The sequence below is a fragment of the Amphibalanus amphitrite genome, unplaced genomic scaffold, assembly GCF_019059575.1.
Source record: "Amphibalanus amphitrite isolate SeventyFive unplaced genomic scaffold, NRLGWU_Aamphi_draft 001330F_arrow, whole genome shotgun sequence".
In the NCBI taxonomy this organism is placed as follows: Eukaryota; Metazoa; Arthropoda; class Thecostraca; order Balanomorpha; family Balanidae; genus Amphibalanus; species Amphibalanus amphitrite.
Genome location: NW_024882823.1, coordinates 50,839 through 76,238, shown reverse-complemented (window position 1 = coordinate 76,238; position 25,400 = coordinate 50,839). Strand labels below are relative to the sequence as shown.

General features: G+C 46.2%; 1 protein-coding gene across 1 annotated transcript in view; it reads left to right on the top strand.

The window, feature by feature from the left end:
- LOC122372210 (uridine diphosphate glucose pyrophosphatase NUDT14-like) overlaps positions 1-25,400 on the top strand; it is a 110,401-nt gene that overhangs the window by 48,429 nt on the left and 36,572 nt on the right. Inside the window, exon 2 of the mRNA XM_043349123.1 lies at positions 6,347-6,578. Within this exon, the coding sequence (XP_043205058.1) occupies positions 6,347-6,578 (232 nt within the window). The remainder of the gene's footprint in view (positions 1-6,346; positions 6,579-25,400) is intronic.

The window sequence follows — 25,400 nt, the reverse complement described above, 5'->3', positions numbered from 1 at the left end:
AATTTTTCGCAGCATATCGTAGCAGAATGTGTCGGCCATCTGTTTCTTAGACACATTTTGCAAAATTTGCAAATCCCGAACGCTCGTCATTCCCAATGCCAAGACCTTCGCTGGGTTCCGGAGTGTCTTCCTCAGGAGAGGTTCTGCTTTGTAAATGGCCAAAACCTGTCCATTGTGCGGTTTTGTCCGGATTTTGTGTGTAAAAGAAAGCTATTTGCTCCAGATCTGCCTCTTGAAACTTCGTTAGATAAAACTTTACATTAATTGACACTTTTGGAGGGTCACTTGTCCTCGGCATTGACGATTTTCGCATTATTTTCCCTCAAACTTTAGCGTTATAGATATTATAAACAATTTTAAATGATATTTTGTCTGTATTTTATGATGACCTGCAATTTTTGAAACTGGGTAACCTCTGTCTGTGAGCTTCTAGTCAGTTTTCAATAGTTAGGACTGCATTTTCAGCTGCTTTCCGGAGCACGAGTGTGCTGCGGTACAAGGGTCGTTCAAAGCGCTGTTAGTCTCGCATGGTTTTGTCCTTCAAAAATTTTAGCCACCGTTTTTATTAGATGACCATCATGTTGTACTCATCCTCGCCGACACTTTGCCATGTGTCATTTCCGACCTAACCATTCCCATTACTCGTGAAGCAGAGAGTTTCTCAGCCGACCCGAGTATGCGACCTCCATTTTCATGCCTGATCCATGGTCAGAGGTGAACCCTTTTTGTGAGCTCATGAAGGGTCGAATGCGCTTGAAAACAATGAAGCTGCTTGAGGAAGGTTGTTACCAATGCCCATGCAAAATTTCGACTGTTAATTTCATGTTGATTCAGAATTATTGACAAAAAAGCATGGCTGGTACCTGTAAGCGAACTTTTGAGACACCCTGTACGTCCCGCGCCTCCACCTTGCCGTGCTTGGCGCCGACGTTGATGAACGCTTGCGCGGCTTTCTCGAAACCAGACCCTGAGAATGAAAAAAAAATTGTTCAGAATTCAAATATTTATTACATTCAACTCCGCGGAAAAGGGTAGTAAAGCGTTATCCAAAAACTACGCACATTCAAGCCAGTCACAAATTGTGTTGAAAAGTACAACGTTATCTATGCCTCATCTCTGAGAAGTTAAATTAAAGACATAAGCTAGCCATGCGGTGGTGAAGTCAATAAAAGCTAGCATTAGGGTGAAGTCGTATAAGAGTACGCACTTAGTGGATTTCTTGCTCTCATTTGTTTAATATTTGAAAGAAAGAAATCGCAAATAGGGAATATTAAAGTTCATTGAATTAGCCATCATCCCATGGGGCAACGATCCTTCAGCGTAAATGGAAGTGGTCTAAAACTGACATTTTCTGAACCGCTGCAGTTGCGTACTCTTACCATATGGGGTGTGTAAGAGTACGCACGCCAGGCGGGTGGAGTACGCAAGCATATGAACACACACCTATGTAGCTTGTACTGTCCAAATGCTTAACTTCAAACTCAGAGGGCATTTAAGTTAATTCTAGTATCCAAAAAGAAAAACATAAAATAAATCTTTCAAGTCTATAAATCAGTAAATAATCATGTCGTGTGTTTCTTTAAAAACATGCACAATCAAAAGGGAGAATAACTCGTATTTGGAAGAATTTCGGGTACGCATCTGCATCACAGTGCTCCATTGATGATATACCTACAAAACAAACGTCATTGAGCGATAGATTAATAATTGTATATTTCTGTATATTCGATTTAATGTATAATTCTGCGTACTCTTACCCTCCTGAACAGTGCGTCCTCTTAGCGTACATGCAATTCGCGCACAAAACAACCCCGAAACGTTGTGCAAAACTTCGCAAACAGAATATTGCACTGCACAGTATTTCCCCAGATAACCTCACAAGTTTCCCACAACAATCGCGGAAATGTACCTTATCTGAACTGCCAAGTATCAACATTATTGTACCATACCATAATACTATCATAACGCTCGAAAATAATATTCATCGCCTTAAACTCAACAGCGTCGCCGCTCAACGCCCACGTTCCGTTGGTGACAAGCACGCACTGGCGGCTTCATGTCACTTCATGAACTCGACAAACCCGCGTTGCTAAGCAACCGAAACAGCTGATGCGTACTCTTATCGCCCGCGTACTCTTACCCGCCCTTACCCTACCATGTGACCAGTTCTCATGTGTTCTAACAATCGATGAAGGGCACAGTTAACTTGAAATCAGTTTTTTTCGTCAGCTTAGGCTTACGAAAAAGATAATAACGCGAATGTTATGCTAACGGTTACTCGGAAATCGTAACAGCAAGACTCGCGAGACTCGGCACCTTAGATTGGCATTACCGCCGTATTCATTTTTCCACCCAGTTTGGCAACAAAACCCATAAGTTTATATTTGCCCCAAAAAACTTTGCATTTTGTTGACACACAAGGCATATACTTTGTTTATAGACCCGATCGAAGGAGTGGCGCATGGTGCCTCTATTTGCAGTGAGTTCCTACCGAATGATACCATAGTCATTGAGTTATTACCGGTTTTGTCGAAAAAAGAATACCTATCACGCAGTCTGCTGAGCGCTGTAGATTTACCAATAGAAAGAACACGTCAACTAATTGTCTGCATACTACTTAACCCGCGCCCTGGTGGGGTTTGTTTATAACGCGACCTGGGGCCGATTTCACCAAGTGAATATATTCTTGGTGTACTTTGGAAAAGTACACCAACAAAGTACGACGACAATACTATTCTGTTTCACCACAGGAATATATTCACTACGCCCGCTTTACGTAGTTTGAGAGCCACTGGCGCGCATGCATACATCTTGTCGGGGACATGCAGTCACTATGTATATTTTTCCGTATTTAAAGTCAACGAGCTTAAATGCTCAGATACACAATATTATGAAAAAAATTCTGGCTACGCTAATAAGAATTAAATTTGCTGATCATACAAGAGGAAGTGCCTAAGGAAATATTGCTAATAATGCTCTTGATTTTTGCTCGGAACATGACATTCCAAAGCCAAAATGTAAACAATCGGCAGCAAGCCGCGCAGCACAGTTGAAGTTACTGGCGTGTGTGGGTTTTATTGGATTTTGAATTAATATTAATTTTTTCTTCCAAGTTACTTCTCATTAAATATTGCTTTAAAGGGACTATCCCACCTTTAACATGGGGTTTGAGTTGAGATAGCCAAGTTTGCGGCGAGGTTCAGAAACCACTATCTATCTAGGTTATTCGTTCCCTTCATTTGAAAATGGGCCTTGTACAAGGCCCTATCTTCAACATGGAGCGACCGTTAGTGTGACGTCACCTCGTTTAGTCATTCTGATTTAAATGGGTTTGTTCGTTGAAAAATCGCTTAAAACTTGGTCTGAACTTTGTTGTGGTGCCTACAGAGTAAAAAGAATCAGCTTTATGACAGTAATGTGGCCTGGGGAAGGAGGTAATTTTGGGCTGTGACGTCACATATTTGAAAGTTTGTGTTTGGAATATGGGAAGCCTAAGATGTTTAATGAAAAATAAATGCCAGCAACCGTGTTCCTGGTCATCCAATCTATAAAGTCGGGCACAATATAACTGGTTTTAACAACATTTTAGAAGATGGGATAGTCCCTTTAATATTTGTTCACATCTTCTACGCAATTCTGGAGTGGTTTAGAGCAAATATAAATAAAGCCGAACAATAAATGGCATTACTTGAGGCACCTATCTAACTACCGATCACTGATGGTAGCAATTGGAGCACGGCCGACTAGCCGACAAGTTATCTGAAATATTACCTGAATCAAGTTTTTAAATAATCGAAGAGTCTACCGACGACTTCAAATATGGAGAATATTTCGGAATCATTCTCTGAACCTAAACGGAAGCGGGAAGCCGGTGATAAATTGCATCATTTGGCCACAACACAAGAGAAATATGGATACTGCAAAGAAATAGTAAAAGTGGGCGATGAAAACGAATGTAATGAAGCGTTGTGACTTGTGATGCAACATGCTGGGCATGTCAATCAAGGCGTTGCTAGGCTGGACTTCAGTTCTTCCTCTCGCCCTCGTAAGCTATTTACTTTCTCTTCGGTAAAACGCTGTATAAAGAGCACGGTGTAATAATCACGGTGAGAAAGATTTGAAACGCTTTTGGCCTTTTGTGTTATCAAAATACAATGTGAACTGTCGTTTTTTTTTTTGGAAGTGGAAAACTCAATAATGTAATCGGGAATGCGAATGAAAAAGGGAATTCCCTGTTGTGTTTCTGCATGATGGGGTGATTTTAATCGCAGTGATGCCACGATGAGATAAGCCTTATAAAAATAGCTGTTCTTGGGTTTAATTTCAATATAAGCCCACCCTATATATCCAGCAAGAAATAACCATTATGACCTCTAAAACTTTTTGCGTAGCCAGTGGCATGTTTTTATCATACGTTGCATCGATGAAGTCATTAAATTTGTAACATTATCATACAAAAAAAATTGATGTATGCCAAGCTGTTTCTCAAAGTATGCCACAAAAAGTAGCATACTTTCAGTGCCAGCAAACTCGGCAAACAGCTGTTGAAAAAGCAGATCGGCGTACCAGAAGTACCTCAAACGTAATCTAGTATGCCAAAAAACGACGGACTTCTGCAGTCATAATTTGTCTTTGTCTTGAATAAGTATCCCTGTACGGAGTTTGGTGAAACTGAATATGTCATAATATGCCAAAAGTGAATATGTACGCCGCCGTAATGGAATATATTCACTTGGTGAAATCGGGCCCTGGTGGGGGGGCTATTTTTGGCCCCCCCCCCTCGTATCTCCGAAACTACTGGACGGATCCGCAAAATTCAAACGGCGTTCGAAAGGCCTGTCAAATTTGTCGAAGGAAACCAAATTTTATTGACCTCGGGGTCACCGATGACGTCACAGGTCAGGTCAAAGATGAAATGTTTTACCGTTCACGGGTCTTCTAGGGAATGTGCTATAACACCGAGGAAAACGCATTTTGTCGAGAATCAGCGATAGGGCGTCAGTTGCCTAGTAGATATGTTGCTGTTAGAGGTCACTGGTCATACCAGGTCAGGTCACAGGTCAGGTCACCAAAGGTCACCAAGGGTCACCACATGAACCCAACTTTACTAAGGTTGTGCGATGCATGTTCTATGGCCAGTTTTTCATTTCCAACTCAATGGTGTTGGTTATAAGACCATCAGGTACGGTTTAGGTCACTTTCTGGTGGAGGTCAGGTCAAGGTCAGGTCAAAAAAGGTCAAATTTCAAAGTTGATATTTTTGCATAAAATGGGTATTGATTCGATGCAGCTCGTCACGGGGAGTCTAATGGTGGTCTTTGTTTTGCGCTACGAGGTCTAGAATTGCTGAAATTGAGCTTGAAAATTTGACGTCATCAATTTTGAACAGTTTTTTTCAGTATAACTTGGCCAAAAAGAGGTATCGATCTCAAATTTGGTATGTAGATAGAAGGCGGTAGGGACTATCACATATATTCCGGTTTTTTCGAAATTCAAAAAACTTTGGATTATTCGGCTATTATATTAAAAAAATCTATTTTTTTATTATTGGGGGTCAAAATCCAAAAATTTCAAAAATCCGAGATAACAGTTTTGTAGCCCTGTCCATTCTACAGCTTTTATGTCTGTATCATTTTTCTGTATTTGCAAAGCTATAGGCCTGACAGCTCTTCCCGCGAAACCTTTTTTTGGGTCGAAAACGGCAGAACATGACGTCACTCTGACGTCATTTCCGGCCAACCTATCATAGCCTTTGGAAAAATTTTTGGTCACAATGTGTAAAATTGATGTCCGGGAGGGTACTGAAAGTTTGGTGACGATCGGTGCAGTGGTTCTGGAGATGTATCGAAAAGTCTGGAAGGGGGGGGGGGCAAAAAATAGCCCCCCCCCCACCAGGTCGCGGGTTAACAAAGATCCAAATGTTTTTTTTTTTTAGAGAAATGAAAATTTCAACAAAAAATTGGTCCCAAAAGCCTAGAAATGCAAATGAAAAAGAGAAACTCGAGACGTAGATCCAAAAACGTTTATTCTTCTAAATTTCAATGATGCACATTAATCTTTCCTTCATTGCAATTTCAATGCTGTATAGGATTTGACGCTTGGAGTTACAGCCCGCCAAACTTTGCGCGCTGAAATGCAAGATAAAAAAATGTTATGCACTATAGTCAAAAAATGCATATCTGATAAACCTAATATTGTTACAGGTGAATTCAGAGAGACCAATTCTCGTCAAAATCCGAGAGATGAGGGTGTCAAATTGGAAAAAGAGTAGTACAATCTATCAAGGAATGCGTGACGCTCTGGCGCCTGCACTGCAGCTGTTGTGAGTGGGCCCGTCTCGCTGGCAGCCGTGTTCCTGGCCAGTCTGGCGTCGTCTGCGTGCACGGACCCGTCTTTGGTGCCAGTGGGCCAGCCGGCGGACGCGGCCGCCCAGCCGGGCCGCTGCGGGGTCACGCTCGAGCTGTGCGCCGGCTGCGTGGACAAGGACAAGCCGCTGGAGCACATCGCCCGCGAGGAGGTGCTGGAGGAGTGCGGCTACGACGTACCCGCCGAGCGGCTCCGGCGCGTCAAAACCCTGGTGTAAGTGAAGCCTTATAGGGTAGGGTGGGGTAATTTGAACATGTGGGGCAATTTGAACATAGTGTGAATAACACAAAATTACGGAAAATCCATAAGTCGCATGACAATAGACGCGTTTACATAGGGTTTGTTGCAAGCTTATATCTCCGTCCGTGATGTTGCAAAAGATGCCAATGGTGCCTAACAATTTACAAAATGATCCCCTCTAAATATTTGAAGACCACTGCATCGAAATTATCGCCAAATTAACGAGCTAGAGCCTCGCCAAAAATGCTATGTAAACCGGGTTAATAAGACCAATGAGAGAAATTATCGTAACTAAAAGGGCTATCATATGAACGGGGTTTAAAGTTTCAGGGAATGAAGATGTTGACGCACAGTGTAAAAAATCAATTTCGCAAGGAAAAACGCCTAACAACACGTCATTGCAACTTCATTGCAGCGCAAAATCTTGCATTGCTAGCGCCTAATACGCAACGGCTTTTGTTGTATAATGATCTAATCAGTGCCTTCAATCCAAGAAATTTGCTTTTGAACCCTGTTTTTTAAAATGGCAAAATAACTTTTAGCGTGGGGTAATTTGAACATAGTGTGAGAATTTGAATGAAGACAGGGATAGCTCCGAAAAAAACAACGCTCCTACAGGGTGTTTCACTAAAAGTGTCAAAAAGTAAATGCTTATTAAAGATATATAAAAGACGCAAAGCACGTGGTTGCGCACGTGGCTTTGTTGCAAATTTTTGGACATTTATGCTTTGGCCACTTAACATATATTTTACACTCATACGGAGCGAGGGCAGGAGGCCAAAGTTACTAGTCGTTTTTTTTCCTTATACAGAACAAGAACAGGTTATTTACACCGCAACAGGAGGGGTGAATTACACTTACATTTGGTGCTATCAGAAACATTAAAACCGTACGCCGACTTTTCAGGAAACGTTTCACTCTCTCACCTCGCTACGACCCAGATTATAAAAGTTTCAAAGGGCTTCTTGAGAGGTTTAAAAGGGTTCCTTTGATGCCGGTTCCAGTCCAAAAAAAGGCGGGTCGCCCCCACCTCTCGGCGGAAATCGTTGAAAAGGTCAGGGTCTTTTTTAGGGCCTTTTAAGATAACAAGAAGCTTATTTCAATATCAGAGATAGCCAATCCCCCAATTTATCAGAAACAACCACTGTAACGGCTCTAGCCACCAAGAACTGGCTGGACCAGAAGTTCCGTTCCCGGGCCGAATAATCAGCTGCCTCACCGCCCGCCCATGGCCAGCGCGAGCCCCCGATCTGTCACCGCTAGCCTTTGGTTTTGGTCAGTAGCTGTCGCAGAGCTGAGGAAGACTTAAGTCGCATCACTTTTGGAGCTGAAGAGCACAATGCAAGGCTTTGCCGACAGTCTGGACGCTGAAGATGAAAACGGGCTGTGAGGCACCTCCGGACACGTGCCGAAACGGTGCATCAAAAGAAGCGGCGGATATGTGGAATAGGTTTGAGTGACGGTGATATCATTATTATATATTCAAATGTCCAACAATTGCGGATGGAATGATGTGCAAATGTCCATAGAAAACATTGTTATTATGTGCATTAGGGCCTTTTACTTTTTGACACTTTTAGTGAAACACCCTGTAGTTTTTTTTTTGCCAATATTTTCGACCCAAGGCAGTAGCAGATAAGTGATGCCAGTTTTAGAAAATTTACGTCTAATATCCGTCTAATCTCCGGCATTTTTGTTGATTTTCCGTCCAAAAATGTTAAAGTCAACTATTTGTCCAAATATGTCCGAAAATTTATGCAGCTATCAACACTCAAAACCGTCATTTATATTGCTTATCATGTAATTTTACCAGCCGAAAAGTTTTCATTATATTGAGAGCTTAACAAGCTTTCCATTCGCCAATCAATGCTATGCACGATTACTTTATAAAAAGCGCTGAAGTGTAGCAAGCCATCGTCCAATGTTGTCCAGTCTGCTACCTTTGTCCAACCAATTCCGAATTGGACATTGGGCAAAATCAGAACTCCAAATGTCCAGGTTTCGATTGGCACCACTTTAACAGATGTAGTACGGTTGGGAGAGTTTTTATCGAACAAAAATGATAGACGTTCTGTTAATTGAAAAGGGGCGAATTCTGTCAACTGACCGGTGTGCAGCGTGCAGATATTGATACTCTGCAACTGTTATTTTTGCTGTTGTGTTGATTTTTCAAGTGAAGGTATGTTTAGAATTGTTCTGCCTATTTGTTTATGGATCAAACAACATCGGTGCTGGCGAGACTATCGTTTTTATGACAGGTAAAGGCAGTATGTTCAAATTACCCCACGGTGGGGCAATTTGAACACACCGTGACTTGGTGGAGAAGTGAGGCTATGCTATTCAAGGTATGCTCGGCTCGTCCAAAAATGAGGCTTGCATGGTGAAAGCAAGTGACACTTGCGCTACTGAAGCAGTTTTTCTTCATCCAGGGTTGAACTGGAATTTGGTACAATGGAGAAGACGTAAAAATATGTTCAAATTACCCCACACTACCCTACACAGGGCCTCGGCTAACATGTTAACTGGTGGGCCAAATGGCCCACCAGTGACCCGAAATGGCCCACCAGCCTCAAAGATTTGGCCCACCAGTAATTTTCCGAAAAATCTAAGTTTTCACATTTCAAATTGAACTAGCAGATCTTATCGTACATTTTCAGGCTGTAAAGTACCCATCGGTGAAACATATTCTTGTGAAAAAACTTCAACCTATTGTTTGCAATATCCCCTTGGGGTAAAAATGGAAGAACGGACCAGTTCAGACGGTCGGGGATAAGCCTGCGAGCGATCTCAGACGGCTGGCCGATAGACACGATATAAGCCAGAGTCAAACTAGAGGTAGTTTCGGCGACTTCCAGCCGATTGAACTCTGCAAGCGATATTAATACTGCCGAATTTTGGCCACGACCCTGTCGCCGAATCACGTCGTGTAGGAAATCGGCAAGGCCTTAATCGCGAATGAATGGCGAATCTGTTGCGAATAGTCGGCGATGCCTTGGCAACAAGTCGACGCACGCAGCGACATGTCGGCGGCGACTCGGCGACTGTTTGGCGATCATGTTCGTTTATTATAAATTCGGCTAACGGCCACGAAATTTTCATTTTCATGAAATATACGTGGCGGTCGTGACGACCCGTAAAGCCCTTGTTACACTGCCGCCGAATTTTGGTACACGAATATGCAAGTCATCCTATGTCGCGGACGGATTCGGGATCTTTCTTCCACGGTCTTGGCATTTCGCAGACCAGTCGGTGTCCACCGCGCGACTTTTACGGTTCGTCACGACCGCCACGAATATTTCATGAAAAATGAAAATTTCGTGGCCGTTCGCCGAATTTATAATAAACGAACATGATCGCCAAACAGTCGCCGAGTCGCCGCCGACATGTCGCTGCGTGCGCCGACTTGTTGCCAAGGTATCGCCGACTATTCGCAACAGATTCGCCATTCATTCGCGATGTTCGCCGAATCATGGATCAGCTTCGACCCGCGCACGATTAGGGGGCCCCCTACCCGTTTTCTGAAAATCGGGCTCTGTCGGCGAACTGTTCGTCTCTGTCGGTGAACTGTTCGCCGATTTCCTACACGACATGTTTCGGCGACAGGGTCGTGGCCAAAATTCGGCAGTAACACGGCCTTAAAAGTCACGCGATGGACACCGACTGGTCTGCGAAATGCCAAGACCGTGGAAGAAAGATCCTGAATCGGTCCGTGACATAGGATGACTTGCATATTCGTGCACATTCGTGTACCGAAATTCGGCAGTGTAACAAGGGCTTTATATGCGTCTTCACGACCGGTATGATGCTTGCAGTCACACATCTGACCAGTCGGACGAATTTCGAACCGTTCACAGTCAGCGTTCCAAAAATTTCTCATTCTTGGGCTGAAGATGACACTCAAGAATAAGAATGGATATTTTTCCACTCTCACATTTTGGGTGGCTAGAATTTTCCACTCAGACACCCAAGACAAATCGGAAATTTGGGACACTGTTCACCAGAAGTGTACATAACTTTTTTTTAAAGAAAATATTAGGGTTGCGCACTCACGCGCAGTGCGCTTGGGCTTTTGAGTCAATTCTTTTCCATGCGACACATGTTGGGGTTGCTGCTACAACCCTCTTTTGGGGTTCCTGCTACAGCCCACTTTATATATAAAGTTGCACTCGTGCTGTTCACCATTCCTCCCGATCCACCCGACAACGCCCGATCTCTTCCGACCGCTTCCGAATCTCCGACTAGTCGGCGAGCGATCCACTCAGGGCTCGCTGATTTTTAACATCCGACCGGCCGTAAGTTATCGTCCAAAGTTTTATAATCTGCGTCAATATTTTGTGCATACTTGTGCGATTTTATGTGCACTGCCGGAGTATCACCGCTGAGAGGGTGGTGGGTCCCTTCTCTCTCCTCTCTCTGAAGAGTCGGGGGGGGGGGAGCGGGGTCGAGCCCCGTTTTTTTACATTTTTTAATGGCATCCTGACGTTTTTTTGCAGAATAAAGTGGCCGAAATCTGGGGAGAAATCTAAAATGGGGGGAGGGGGGGGGGGCTATGGCTAGTGGCTACGAAGGTCAGTCCATGTCGCTGCCCAAGTGGCCCACCAGTCAAAATTCCTTAGCCGAGGCCCTGTACCCTCTCGCCCTTCTGCACGTGGAGGGCTCACTATCTCGCTCGCTCGTTCATTGCCCAAAAGGCGTTTTACTGGTATAAATGTTTTGAAAATAGCTGGTACCGAAATTATTGTTTTACAATGCATTGAAAAACTCAGGCTATAAGCCAACCAAAATATAACCCCGTCGGCCGTTTCTCTTTTTTTTGGGGGGGGGGGGCCTTCGGCAGCGTGTTTCTTTTTTCCAACCAAAGGAAGGCGCTGTACCCGAAGATGCTTCTTTGTAACCAAACCAAACAAAAACTAACATAACCTAACCTAACCTGACCTAACCTACAACCTACAAACCTACAACCTAACCTACAACCTACAAACCTACAACCTAACCTACAAACCTACAACCTACAACCTACAAACCTACAACCTAACCTACAACGCGCCAAAAATTTCGGCCGGCAGCGGGATTCGAACCCTAGTTATCAGACCATGAGGCGAGTGCGCTAACCACTACGCCACGCAGCCAGCTGATCGGATCGAGGTGTAAGTCACTTTTCAATGACGCAATGGGATATTCTCCGTATAGCGCCTTCCTTTGGGTGGAAAAAAGAATTACGCCCTTCGGCATGGGGGGAATGCGCACAGGAATGCGGCTGAATCACGTGCGATTGTGTGTGCGGTATCCTCAGTTTGAAGATTCGGCTGTAGAATATGTAGTTTTAAATACGTAGGTTTGACGTACATCTCGGAAAAGTGAGATACGGCCAGAAATGAGCGTGGGTCCCTCCGCTCTGAAGATTCTGATCGGCGCCGATTGAAATAATTCGCCGTGCATATCTCGGCTTATTGACTACCGACTGACACAGGACAAACACCGATCGATACCAAATTTTCTTCCGAATCTTTTTATGGCCAAAGCGACGCGGAGCGAGCGCAAGATATCTCGTTACTCCTAAAACGGAGAGTTTCATAACCGACCCGATTTTGCGACATCCATTTGCATGCGTGACCCATGGTCGGAGGTGAACCCTTTTTGTGATCTCTTGAAGGGTCGGATGCATTTGAAAACAATTAGGTACATTGCTTGAGGACGGTCTTTAGCAATGCCCATGCAAAATTTTGACGTTCAATTCATTGTTAATTCAGAATTATTGAATTATTGACGAAAAAGCAAGGCTGGTTCGTGTCAACGAACTTTTGAGATACCTTGTACACCGAATCGCGCTTCCGGGCAAACATGGTTTCGAAAAGTAGGTCACAGGTCAAAGATTATTCGGGTCAGGGTCATGAAATTTTCAGGGTAGGTGTAAATTGATGGACGCGAGGGTACTGACAGTTTCGTCGTTATCGATCGCTTTTACACGAGTTATTCGCGAAAAATTGAGGGGGTCCTTTTGACCCTCTCCCCAATACAGGCAAGGGTTAAATAGCCCAGCATTACGACACGTTACCTGTCCTTGAGTGTCACTATAACATTGTTCTTTCCAGTAAAGTGCAAATAAAAGCTAATCATGCAAGAAAGACGCCGGAATTAAATCACCCTTAGACCTCTTGGGGCATTCCACGATAGATCGTACCACTTTTTTTCCAATTTGACACCCTCATCTCTCGGAATTTGACGAGAATTCGTCTCAGGGGTAATCAGGGGCTCTGAATCTACCTGTGACAATTTCAGGCTTATCAGATCAGTATTTTTTAGTTATGGTGTATAACATTTTTTGGATCCTGCTTTGCAGCGCAAGTTTGGCGGGCTATAACTATATGACGGATTATTCAAATGCCAAATGTTATATTACACTAGAGGGACAGCGTTACGCGCAGCGTAAAGAGGGACAGCATTACGCGCAGCGTAATAAATCAAGTTTCAATAAAATCGGCCCAGTAGCGGCCGAGTTATGGCCAGAATAAATTTGGCGTCTCCTCCTGGCCGGCGGTGCTCTGTTCCGGTATTCATTGCCAAAGGTCAATGACCTGCCGGCTCTGATTTTGCTCAGTTTTGCAAGCGAAGAAACTGAGCCTAAGGCGCGTGCTCTCTGATCGGCGCCGGCCGCGGCCCAAAATGCTGCAAAGATGCGCCCGCCACGTGCACACCGCTGCACGCACCCCCTCCAAAATTTAATACAACAAACAGATGCACGCGTCCGACTTACGTCGAAAATTTCACCCCCGTAGCCCGCACCGTTCCAGAGCAATAGCCCGCCAAGCGTGACTGACGCGTCACATACATACATACATACATACATACCAGACATGTGCATGGATCCGAGAAAATGGATCTGGGATCTGATCCCACAGATCCTGATCTCGGATCCGACGGGATCATAGATCCAGCTCTGTAATTTATCGAGAGATCCGTAGGGATCACAGATCCGAGTCTCATTTTTTGCTTGAGATCCAGTGAGATCATAGATCCTCACTTATTTTTTGTCAACACCATAGATAACAGTAGAACTGGATTTGACACGAACACTGCCTATCTGCAGTAGGGGACCCAAAAATGTCAATGATATCGATCAGCCTCGGAAGGCAACCGCATGTCTCAGAGGCATGCGGTTTTCTGCTATGAGTAGCCCCATTGGCCCCGCTTCATTCACTACTATTGGCTATTCATGTGTGAGGTGCCCACAAGTCGGAATCACGTGCCTCGTGGGTGGTGTCCACAGGGGCCTTTTCGCCTCTCCTCTGAAATAAACGGTCCAGTCCCAAGTAAAATATACGTGTATATATCGCAGTTTTCATTAATATGTATTTGCGAAATTTATTTCCTGAATATATAGCACTAATTGCGCCACTTCATGCAATCAGGCCTGTGTATTGGAAGTTATATTTTTCCGACATATATTAAATAACCAGCATGTTTAGATAAACAACCAAAAATAATTATACAGCCAGCATGTCCAGTATGCTCAGCTCATCTCTGTTTGGGCCTTACCAGCCTGCATGCGGCTCTTAGAATCATGTCGTAGGGCACCTGTGATCCATGTGCCTTGGTGACACAGGGAGGCCAACCTTGCGGGGCATCAATGTATCAGTGTATCAATTGTTCAGTTGACTTGCCTTTTTTCAGCCAGTCTGCCCTTTTCCACACTTCAAAGCGTGCTGACGGTCGCTCATGGCCTCCTGCTTGAGGCAGCCAGCTGAATAGTCTTAGAGGCGCGTGGGGGCATCTGACGGCCCTCGCCACCGTCACTAAACCATGCTGCCTCACGTCACTGATTGGAGGGAAGATGAGACCAAAGATGCGGCGCCGCACCATCACCAGCGTCGGGGATCGCATCAAAACGTGATTCAGACAACCGGTCTCTTGCAGGCACTTCAATGCGCCATTGCAGTTCATGTTGTATTCGTAGTCGTAACATTCGATGAATTCCGGTGACGGATGAACAGATACTGTGCAAAGCCAGGTCAGTGTCCTCGGTCACTCTTGGCTGGTTCCCACTGCGTCCGCCCTTTTCTAGCAGCGCGCGAGGCGGTGGAAGACGCTCCTCCATCATTGTGAGGTACCAGCCAGCTAACGGACAGGGCAGTGGCGCAGGCACGTGGGTCTCCTATCGCTGTTCAGCATATATTATGACAATGTGGTCAGATACATCCTCTTGGATGAGAGCTGCTTTGAAGCTGCAGAAACGTCTGTGGAAAGCTGCTCCAGGCGCTCATTCCCCGGTAACCGCTTTGGGGTGGTATCCACAGTGCAGAATCGGCGGATCGCAATCACTCTCTCCAACTCCAACAGACAAGTTGAAATCAAGATTACATGATGCGTTCTCTGTGCCGTGAGCCCCCCATCTGCAGCTTTCAGATGACCAATTGCACGTCGGTGCAGTGCTGACCAGCACGAGGAACGATCAGCCCCGTTCCGTACCCTGAGCAGAGGAATCACGTCGCCTCACAGCTCGCGTGATTTGTCTCCCAGCAGCACCAGTAAGGCTTCCGTACCTTCGTTGGTGATTTTCTGTTCTGAGTCCACTGTAAGTACCAACTGGATAAGTCCAGATCGTACATACATCCCGCCACAGCCTATCTGCTGGTGAGGGATGAGCTTTTGAACCACGGTCAGTGGTCACGTAGGTCAGGCTAGTGAAGACGACGCGCTCCACTACAGGGGCGGATCCAGGAATTTTCGGGAGGGGGGGGCGGCAAGTCGAAATAGGGGCGACGTGGCAATCCGGGGGCGCTCCATACAAAGGGGGCGCCAAACCGTCAAAATCGGGAGCTAAAAGCCCGCGCCGTGCTAGGGGGCGTTATCGCGCTCCCCCTCAGGTTTTTCGCAAATATCTGAAAAACGGCTGCGCTCAGCGCCGCCATTTTCAGCATACCTTATCATGCATCTTTTTTTGCACATGTTGTAAAAATGTCTGACGCGGGTGATTGAAGGTCAGGTCACCAGGTTATGCCAAGTGACCTAGCCTAAGAAAAAGTTCAAATGCTTACCATTGCTATACCGACTGAACGATTGCTTTGAAACTTTCAGCGATTGATGAAAGCAACACTATTCATGAAATGTATATCTCGGAATTTCGATATCTGTGACCTAAGGTCAGGTCAGTTGTGCGACGTCTCCATTAGTTAGGTAGGCATAATTAAGTCTTTGGGAGAAAACTGAAAGGCATCTCTTTTGGACGAGCGCCATTCTAGACAATATCAAGCATTGGGATACATATGAAATTAACACACTGAATAAGAACATTGCACCTAGTGTGACCACTCATTATGTCCCATAGGTCATCACATGTCATGAAAGGTCCGCAGCAGTTTTTTTTTTAATAACTTTTGATAGATTCAAGCTAGAGCGATAAAAACACCTCAGCTGTGTTCAGCTCGACGATACGCATCGACTGCTATGCAGCATGACCTTTCCCGGTCAGGTCATGACCTTGACCTGAGGTTAAATTCTCAAAATCACCTTTCATAAGGTCAACCTTTAGTTTATTCGACGTGTCTCGACGACAGAAACGCAATGCTGGCAAATGTAATGTCGAGACTCTCTTGAGTCAAAAGTTATTGCTGGAAAACATTGTTCGTAAAAAGGCTATTTTTAGAGCCTTTTGCCCTCTGAAAGCTAAGCCGTTGACCTGAGGTCAAATCTGAGCGCATCTTGCAGAAATACCTTTAAAAGGGCTATCGAATGCGCTTTTCTGCGGCGCTATAGCTCTATTGGTTTCCGAGTTACGGGCCGCTGCTTCGAAAACGGAAAAATGTTGAAACAGGCAACATTTTACCTTTGATGACCTCTGGTGACCTGACATTCGACCTGACCTAAAAAATGTCCCGTTTTGTTTTCGTCCTGTTTTTTAACGATCTTTCGAATGCCGCTTATCGCGTGTCACTACGCGGCCCAGGAGCCGAGTTAGACGAGGGAGTGTGTCCCCCCCCCTCCCCAGCAGGACACGGAAAACTCAGACCACCAGCACGGCACGGGTTAAAAGTCGTAGATGGGCACCGCTACCCTAGCAAAAGATATTAGCAAAAAGGTGGCCTCCATTTACTAGTGCAGTCCTTCTTCTCCCGGTGATGCCCCCTCCTTTTTCTGGAAGCGTCTCACTTATGCTGGTATGCCTCACTTCCCGGGGGCGCTCAACCTCTGCTTGGATCGCCTAATCCATTATGGAGAGACCCACTTTGCTTAAGTCGCCTCATTTCTTCCTTCTAAGAACGACCAATTTGCTGTAGGCGGCCCACTTATCTGGGACGCCCATCTTCTGCTAGAAGTGCCCCTCTTCTTCCTGATGCGTCCCACTTCTACTACGAGTGCACCTTTTCTGTTAGGGCGCCTGTTTGCTGCTGAGGAGTCTTTTTCTACTGTGAATAGGGCGGCCCTCTCCTGTTGGGCGACCCCAAATTCTGCTGGAGGCGCCCCACTTCTGCCCAACTTTTGGTGGGGTGCCCCTCTCTTGCAGGGGGCACTTCTCTTTTGCTGGAGACGCCACTCTTGTGGGGGCGCCCTTCCACTGCGGTGAACGTCTCTCTTCTGCCAGGGGCACCCCTTTTCTTCTTATGGGGCTCCTGTTTTTTTTTTTCTGGGGCGAGGCGACCCTCTGCTGCTCGGAACGGGGCACACCTCTCCTTTTACTGGGGCACCGCCCCTCTGCTGGGGTTGCCCTTCCACTGTCGTCAGGGGCGCCCCTCTTGGTAGAATATACTCCTTTTCTTTTTGTAATGGGGCGCCCCTCTTCTACCGGGGGCGCCCATCTGCTGCTCGGGCGTCTGTCTTCTGCCGGATATGTCAATGGGGCGCCCATATCCTGTTTGGCGGGCCCAACCTCTGCTGGAGGCTCCCTATTTCTGATTAACTTTTGCGGTGGCGCCTCTCTTCTGCTGGGGCGCCCCTCTTCTGCTTGGGGCGCCTGTCTCCTGCTGGAGACCCCTCTCTTCTGCTGGGGCGCCCCTCTTCTGCCAGTGGCACCCATTTTCTATGGGGCTCCTTTTTTGCTGGGGCGCCCAGCTGCTGTCAGGGCGCCCCTCTTCTCGGAATGGGGGCGCCTCTCTCCTTTTGCTGGGGCGTCGCTCCTCTTCAGGGGGACACGTCTCCTGCTAAGGGTGCCCTTCCGCTGCCAGGGGCGCCCCTCTTGAACAGAAGGTATTTTATATTCTTGTAACGAGACGCCCTCTTCTGCTGGGGGCGCCCATCTGCTGCTGGGGCGACTCTCATCTGCTGGGAATAGGCCATTGGGCGTCACTCTCCTGCTTGGTGAGCCCAACTTCTGCTGAAGGCGCCCTATTTCTGCTGAACCTTTGCTGTGTCGCCGCTCTTCTGCTCGGGGCGCCCTCTCTGCCGCGGGATATGGGCGCCTTTTTCGGATGGCGGGGGGGGGGGGCGGCCGCCCCCGTCGCCCCCCCCCCCCCTGGATCCGCGCCTGCTCCACTAACTCAGATTATAGGCGTTGGTAGGCGCGGCCGATCAGTATGAGTAAGAAAGACTTTACTTGTCTTACTTCGGAAAGCTTTTTGGTCACAATTCACAGTAGCAAGTAGCGTCTGCTCAGTTACAAGATGACCCACAAAGGGTCACCTTGGTTGACTCAATTCACAAAGGTTGACTCAATTCACTGATACTCGGCTCTTCGCAACTTCTTCCAGACGTTTGCTGAGCTCGCCTGCAGCTAGGTTCATACTTCATGGCACCCTGAGAACTTCACTCTCAAGCCATTGTTGTGCTAAACAAAGGCAAAACTTGGTAAAGTTATGAAATAAATGTAAAACTGAAGCTATCAACAAAATCATAGCAAAACGTTTAAAACCGAAATGTCGCAATTTTTTTGTGAATTTTGTGGCCGTTTCCAATGAGATTCACTGGTAAATAGTCGTAATGCACGTGCTTTTTCAGTTTTTTTTTCAACTGCTGCCAAAAGATACATCATATTTTGGGGTCCCCTATTGCAGTTCATCAAACTTCGTGTCAAATCCAGTTCTACTGTTATCTATGTCAACACATATATCTCAAAAAAGCACTTGTTTCAACTCACAAACGTTCTGTTTTAGTGATTTTATGTGATCGCACGTCATAATCCATAGTTTTGTGTCACTTATTGGCATAGAAACCCTTTAAAAAATGGTTTTAAATGTGGTGCATGGTGGGATCAACTCAGATCATAGATCCATGTTCGTAATTTATCGTCAGATCATATGAGATCATAGATCCAAGATGTATTTTTCACGCCGGATCCGGTGGGATCATAGATCCCAACCTGTACTTTGCTTCGAGATCCACTGGGATCATAGATCCATCACTCGGATCCATGCACATGTCTGATACATACATACATACATAAGGACGTTTTGATTTTTATATATGTAAACTAGAGGGACAGCATTACGCGCAGCGTAATAAATTAATTTTCTTTAAAATCGGCCCAGTAGTGGCCGAGTTATTGCCAGAATAAATTTGACGTCTCCTCTTGGCCGGTGGTGCCCTGCGCCGGTGTTCATTGCCAAAGGTCAGTGACCTTCCGGCTCTGATTTCGCTCAGTTTTGCAAGCGAAGAAACTGAGGATAATGCGCGTGCTCTCTGCTCGAGGCCGGCCGCGGCCAAAATCTCGCAGAGATGCACCCGCCACGTGCAAACCGGCGAGCGCACCCCCACCAAAATTTAATATGACAAACAGATGCACGCGTCCGACATGCGCCTAAAATTCCACCCCCGTAGCCCGCACCGTTCCGGAGCAATAGCCCGCCAAGCGTGACTGACGCGTTACATACATACGGACATTTTGATTTTTATATATGTACTAGAGGGACAGCATCACGCGCAGCGTAATAAATCAAGTTTCAATAAAATCGGCCCAGTAGCGGCCGAGTTATGGCCAGAATAAATGTTGCGTCTCCTCCTGGCCGGTGGTGCTCTGTTCCGGTATTCATTGCCAAAGGTCAGTGACCTGCCGGCTCTGATTTCACCCAGTTTTGCAAGCGAAGAAACTGAGCCTAAGGCGCGTGCCGTCTGCTCGGCGCCGGCCGCGGCCCAAAATGCTGCAAAGATGCGCCCGTCACGTGCACACCGCTGCAAGCACCCCCTCCAAAATTTAATCGTTAGGCGGCACGGGCGGACATCGATAACAGCGCCTCTATCGGTCACTAGGGAAAGCTGGGCTGTAGGCGACGAAATACCGGCTGAGTTGTCACACGTTGAATAGGTTTATAGCCATCCGTCTTGTGAAAAAGTTGAACTTTTGCCTTTAATATTTCTACAGGCAATTTTAGAAGTGTCTTCACATGGATTACAAAACCGTTTAGATTATTGTATTCACTTCAAGCCTTCCCTATTGTTCTTGATGATGCGGGAACTATTTCTAATTAGTGTTTTTAGCTTAGTAAAAGAACATACTGTGCAAACGATGAAAAGAAGCATAAATGGAAGATTTTAAATGCAATTTTCTCTAACAATTAATGGTAAATTCTCTATATATCAAGGAAAAGGTGCATGCTAACTGATAATTTAAAGTTCTTGGGGCCAGTTGTTTTCTTCTTTCCTACGTCGCCCCAATGGCCGCGAATACACTTGTGATAACGCCTATCGTACAGCAAACAGATGCACGCGTCCGACTCGGCGCGAAAATTTCACCACCGTAGCCCGCACCGTTCCGGAGCAATAGCCCGCCAAGCGTGACTGACGCGTTACATACATACATACATACATACGTACAGACGTTTTGATTTTTATATATGTAAATAAATTGAACTTGCAATGAACAGAGATTAATATGTGGTTTTGAAATTTCAAAAAATACGCTATTTTTGATATATGACATATCGAGTTTTTCTTTCATTTGTATTTTTTGGACTTTGGGACCAATTTTTTTTTTTAATTTTTATTTCTTTGAAAAAATATTTGGCTCATTGTTAACCCGCGCGGGGCTGGCGGGGTAAATTTTACCCATCCTCGCGAATTTTTGGAATAACTCAAAAACGGCGGCGGAACTGTAGCACGCTACATCTTGAACATTTAACGTAGTATCTTTTCGGCACGGCTCGGCCCGGCAGTCCCTCTCCCTCGCAGTCATGCCACACGCCTAGCCTCGCTTTCCCACACCCAATCCCCCCCCCCCCCCCAGTTCCCTTAATCTATCACTGTCCGCACAGAATGGGCAGCCGTTAAACTCCCATTAAGACGCGCGCTTTTGGAGACAGCTACCGCAGGATGAACGATTCGAATCCCAACAAGTAACAGCTGGATCAGTAACACTGTCAACAGCTCGTGGACCCACGCCGAGGACAGATAACGGCTGGGAGCGCTGGATCAGCAAGATACGTCATCAGATCATGGAGCAGTGTAAAGGATGGATGCCGGCTGGAGCACACAGCCTCCTTTGTCGGGGTACAACAACCCAGGGTGAGTGACCCGGCAGAACGCCTTGAAGGTGACCTGCACAGCAGCGGCAAGCAATGACCTGTAGTTCCAGATTTCGCCACTGAATAGAAGAGGCAGCACGCTACGGCCACACCCCGCAACCACAAGGCCTGGCGGGAAAGGTCAGCAGCGAAGCGGGGGGTGCTAGCCAGCTGACGATGGGGACACGCCCAAGGTACTAGTTGCCAGAGCTACCGCCAACCGAAGGGGGCAGCACTATCCAGACGCGAGAAGGGTTGACAACAAAGGATGTATGATTCTGGGAGATAAAACCATTTTGACGGAAGATCGGACGGAGGGGTAGCTCCTAAAGTAATCAGCCAATACAGTAGCCGCGGGAGAAATGACTGACAAATATGGGGCTTGTGGCAAATGCAGGCTTGAATTCCAAGGGCTAGAGTCACCGTCAGGTTAATAGCAAAATACAACCAAGAAAATGGAGCAGCCGGCCATGAACAATGTCTGCAAATTCCAAGCCTGGAGACTAAGCAAGAGGACGTCGGGAAAACAGTTATACCAGCTCAGCGCAACGGTCGTGTCAGAAACAGCAATACGGAATACACCGATTCGCCAAAATCTAAGATGAAGGCTAAGATACAAAGTGTCGTCTCCTGAGTACATTATAAGTGGCTGGAACAAAGAAACGCTGTTGAGGCTAACTAAGCTGTTATGCGATTCAACCCAATTCAAGCAAACAACGACGAGCTATATGGAATGTGATAAGATGTTTAGCTACCGAGGTATTTGGATAACCAGAGGAAAAGAAGGCTGCTGCGGGCAGATACGCAGTCGATATAAGAATGAAAGTGGTTGAGGATAAAGAAACGGCACGACAGAGCTAATTCACACTTTTATCAATGTTCTTATATCCTACACATCGATTAACCGACTGGTAAAACTCCCAATATGAAGATGGTGAGCGGCCAAGTGAAAACGCACGGGAGTAACAAAGACACCCTGGGTGCAATGACTCGGAGGTCGGCTCAGGGCGTGGCAGCCCTCGAGCTATAAAAGGCGCACGATTCACCCCGAGAGACACAGTCGAGCAGCCGAGAGTGACAGTCTGCAGCCGGAGCCGGAGACGCCATCTGGAGGCCGCCGTCGGTCCGGGGTCACCCGCGAGAAGCCTCTTCAGTCTTCAGTTCGACCGACCAGAGCCGGAGGACAACCGCTGACGCTTGTGACCATACTGAGAAGCGGAAGCGCAGAGAAACTCCAGAATGTGAGTGTTGTTGAAAAGTCTGCTCAATCCCTGATCCTTGCCCCCCCCCCCCCTTCTGCCCGGTTGCCGTGCCGTGACGACTGCCAAACATTTTCGGTTGCCATAAAATGCACTCTCAATTGGAATTGGAAAACTTAAATTACTTTGAACTTATTGGTCCAGACACCCTAGTAGCATATTAGGATCTGAATTGTGAGGTCATGCCAGAGCCGCCAGTAAATACGTTATTGTCAGTTGGAGTACGGAATACATCGCGATTCGGTCGAGAACGGGATGCTAAAATTTGAATAAGCAGCTCAGTGTCTCGAACGCTGAAATTGATGACAGGATGCGTGACAGCGTTGAAATGTCTTTGTCTTTGGTTCAACTGGTTCGTTCGATTTATTATCGGCGGGTGCGATTTGAGATTGGAACGTTTGTGAAATTGAGGGTTTAGATTCGTGCTGTACTCACTAAAAGTTGCATTGCGAAATCATTGGTAATATTGCTGTAGGAATTAATTGCGAAGTCGAAATCATTCAGTTATAGAACAGGTAAATACGGTTGAAGAATGTAATGGTTTAAGGGGGCGACTGATTCATGCAATCGATCTATGAATATGGCTATGAGTTATGATTTTCGACAGATACGAATGCTTGAGCTTACGGAGGAATTTCTTCTGTTACTTAGGTGCAGAGTTGAGAGTAGTGGTTTGAGGTCGACGGTTTGACACTTTGCAACTTTAGATGATCCTTGTACTTTGCGACATTGAAGTGGCGAAATGTCGAGTAAGAGGTAGATGTAGAATTGTTTGTGGTTAGAACTAATATGCGACTAATATAGGTACCGATCGTTGTGCTTTTGTAGAATAAATACTAGAAAAGACTATCTTTGTTGGGAAAGATTAAATGGGACAGGAATTTAATTAAAAAAAAAAACTTACGTGGAATGGAGCTGATGAGATATCGAACAGGGAGATATTGCAGCGATATTTTACCAGATTCACACTCACTGACACATCCGGTGAATCTACCCGGCCAGAAGAGACAACACGCACGAGCACTATACCGCGACTGTTGGCGCGCCCATAGCGGCGTGGCCGAATGACGGTGTCGACGCGGCGCCCGCCGGCGGCCGTGGTAATCGTCGTTCCCGACGCGGGGTTGAGCCGCCAGAGGGCGCGAGGAGCAGCGGCCACAGTAGGGCAGTGGGCTAGCCATAATTGGACGCGTGCGGTAGGTGAAGGTCATCGTAGGTATAGGAACATGGTTAGTTGTGGAAAGTTGCCACGGGATAAGAACGTAAACAGTTAATGCATAATTCTAAATACGACATGCTATGTAATATCTAGACTGCAGTTCGTTTGATGTGCATCGTTTACTGTTGATAGGATGATTTAAATTAGATTTCCTCTGAAAAGCTAGCGATCCGTATGACAATATTCTGGCTTTCTATAAAGTAAAAAAGTTTTCAGTGAGGTAACTAGTAGTCCATCAGAAACTGCTATCAGAAACTATCGAGCGAGTTTCAAGGAGTCATTTCCGTTTGAGCACTCAGTAATTTACTATGATACGGCGGTCACAACCAGACGACAGATCGGTGCGTACTAATTGGTTCTAGATCATCTGATTAAATCAAGAGCGGTTCAAGGTCTGCTAGGGTTGTATACGAGAACTGATGATTAGGTTCACGTGTGCAGCAGAAATTATGACTTGAGATTACGATTTGGTTTGGATAAATAATGCGTTTCTGTTATACGCGTTCTTGCGAGTTAGCGCCAATAATTACTCCACCAATATTGGCACAGGGCATTGTGAGGCACAGACGGCTTGTTTGCCCGTCTCCTATGGCGTAACGTTTACCAGCATGACTGTATGAGACACAGATGCACTTCTCTAAACCCACGTCCAGACCGGAATAATAAGAGGGACACACCGTCACGTACGCAGGGCATATGCACGTTTTCCGCCAGTGGTACCGGCCACTGTTAATTTTCCCGCTTAGGTAACACTGGGTGAGAAGGCAGTGAGAGGTTTCTACGGCAGGGGGAAGGGGGAAGATTGGCACAGTGCAGTGGAGAGTAAGTTATGCCAAAGGCAATAAGCCGAGGGTCAGGGGTGAGTCACCCAAAGGGCGGATAAGTCGAGCCGTAGTGTCCCGGATAAGTCCTCATACTTATTTCGTAAAGGTACTTTGATCGGTACTGGACAGCCTCAGGGGAGGGAAGAATGTACTCCAGGACACGTAAGGCCTTGAAGAGTAAATCCCATGGTTTAAGGATAGTTCCAGGATATGAACTGTGGTCCCTGGGTCGTGAACGGGAATGTTACACGCGGACCGGAAGAGGGCATAGGTAATCTCTCCCGGTAGAGAGATAAGTCGGATATAAATCGTGTATGTGTGTACCATAAGTCTATCGGACGTGTAGTGAATCCCATAAATTAGTAGGGTGGATATTTGTGCAATTATTCTGGACGGCCCTGCGATAAGTATCTTTGTCGCCGGTTAGCGGAGCATGCATATGGATTTCGGAAAGAGACATTTATCTTGCCGGGGAGATCGTCGTCAGCTAGACATCTAACACTATCGGAGGGAATTTCGGGGGCTGCTAAATCGATTGGGGTGAGTGAATGGAGGGCAAATGCTTGTGTGGATGAGCGTAAGAATGATGAAGGATAAATCTTAGGATAAGGCCGATAGGAGTTAAGCAGAACTCAGGTTGGGCAGTCAAGCTAATGATTCTCGAGGGCAACTAAACTAGCAACGCTAATACGAACTAAGTGGGCAATTTTCGTAATGGGGGTGCCAGTGATATAGGAATGGGTGACTGGACGAATGATCACATTCAATTAATCAATGTAATTACCACCCATAAGTTTGGCAGTGGTCATCGGGACTTCGAATGCCCTGTCCTTCACCTGCCCAACTGTGCCGCAAACCCAGCTGATCGGATCCCTCTATCCCTAATCCGAGCAGTGAAGAAGCATCTCGTGCATCATTGGTCTATACAATGAACAGAATCATCAAGCCTCTAAATCAAAAAGCATCTTCCATCAGATGTATTTGTACGCAAGGTGGATCTGGATCTACATCTCTCCCAGGAGGACGTCAGTGAACATCTTCCTCAGCTGGATATCTACATCTATCTC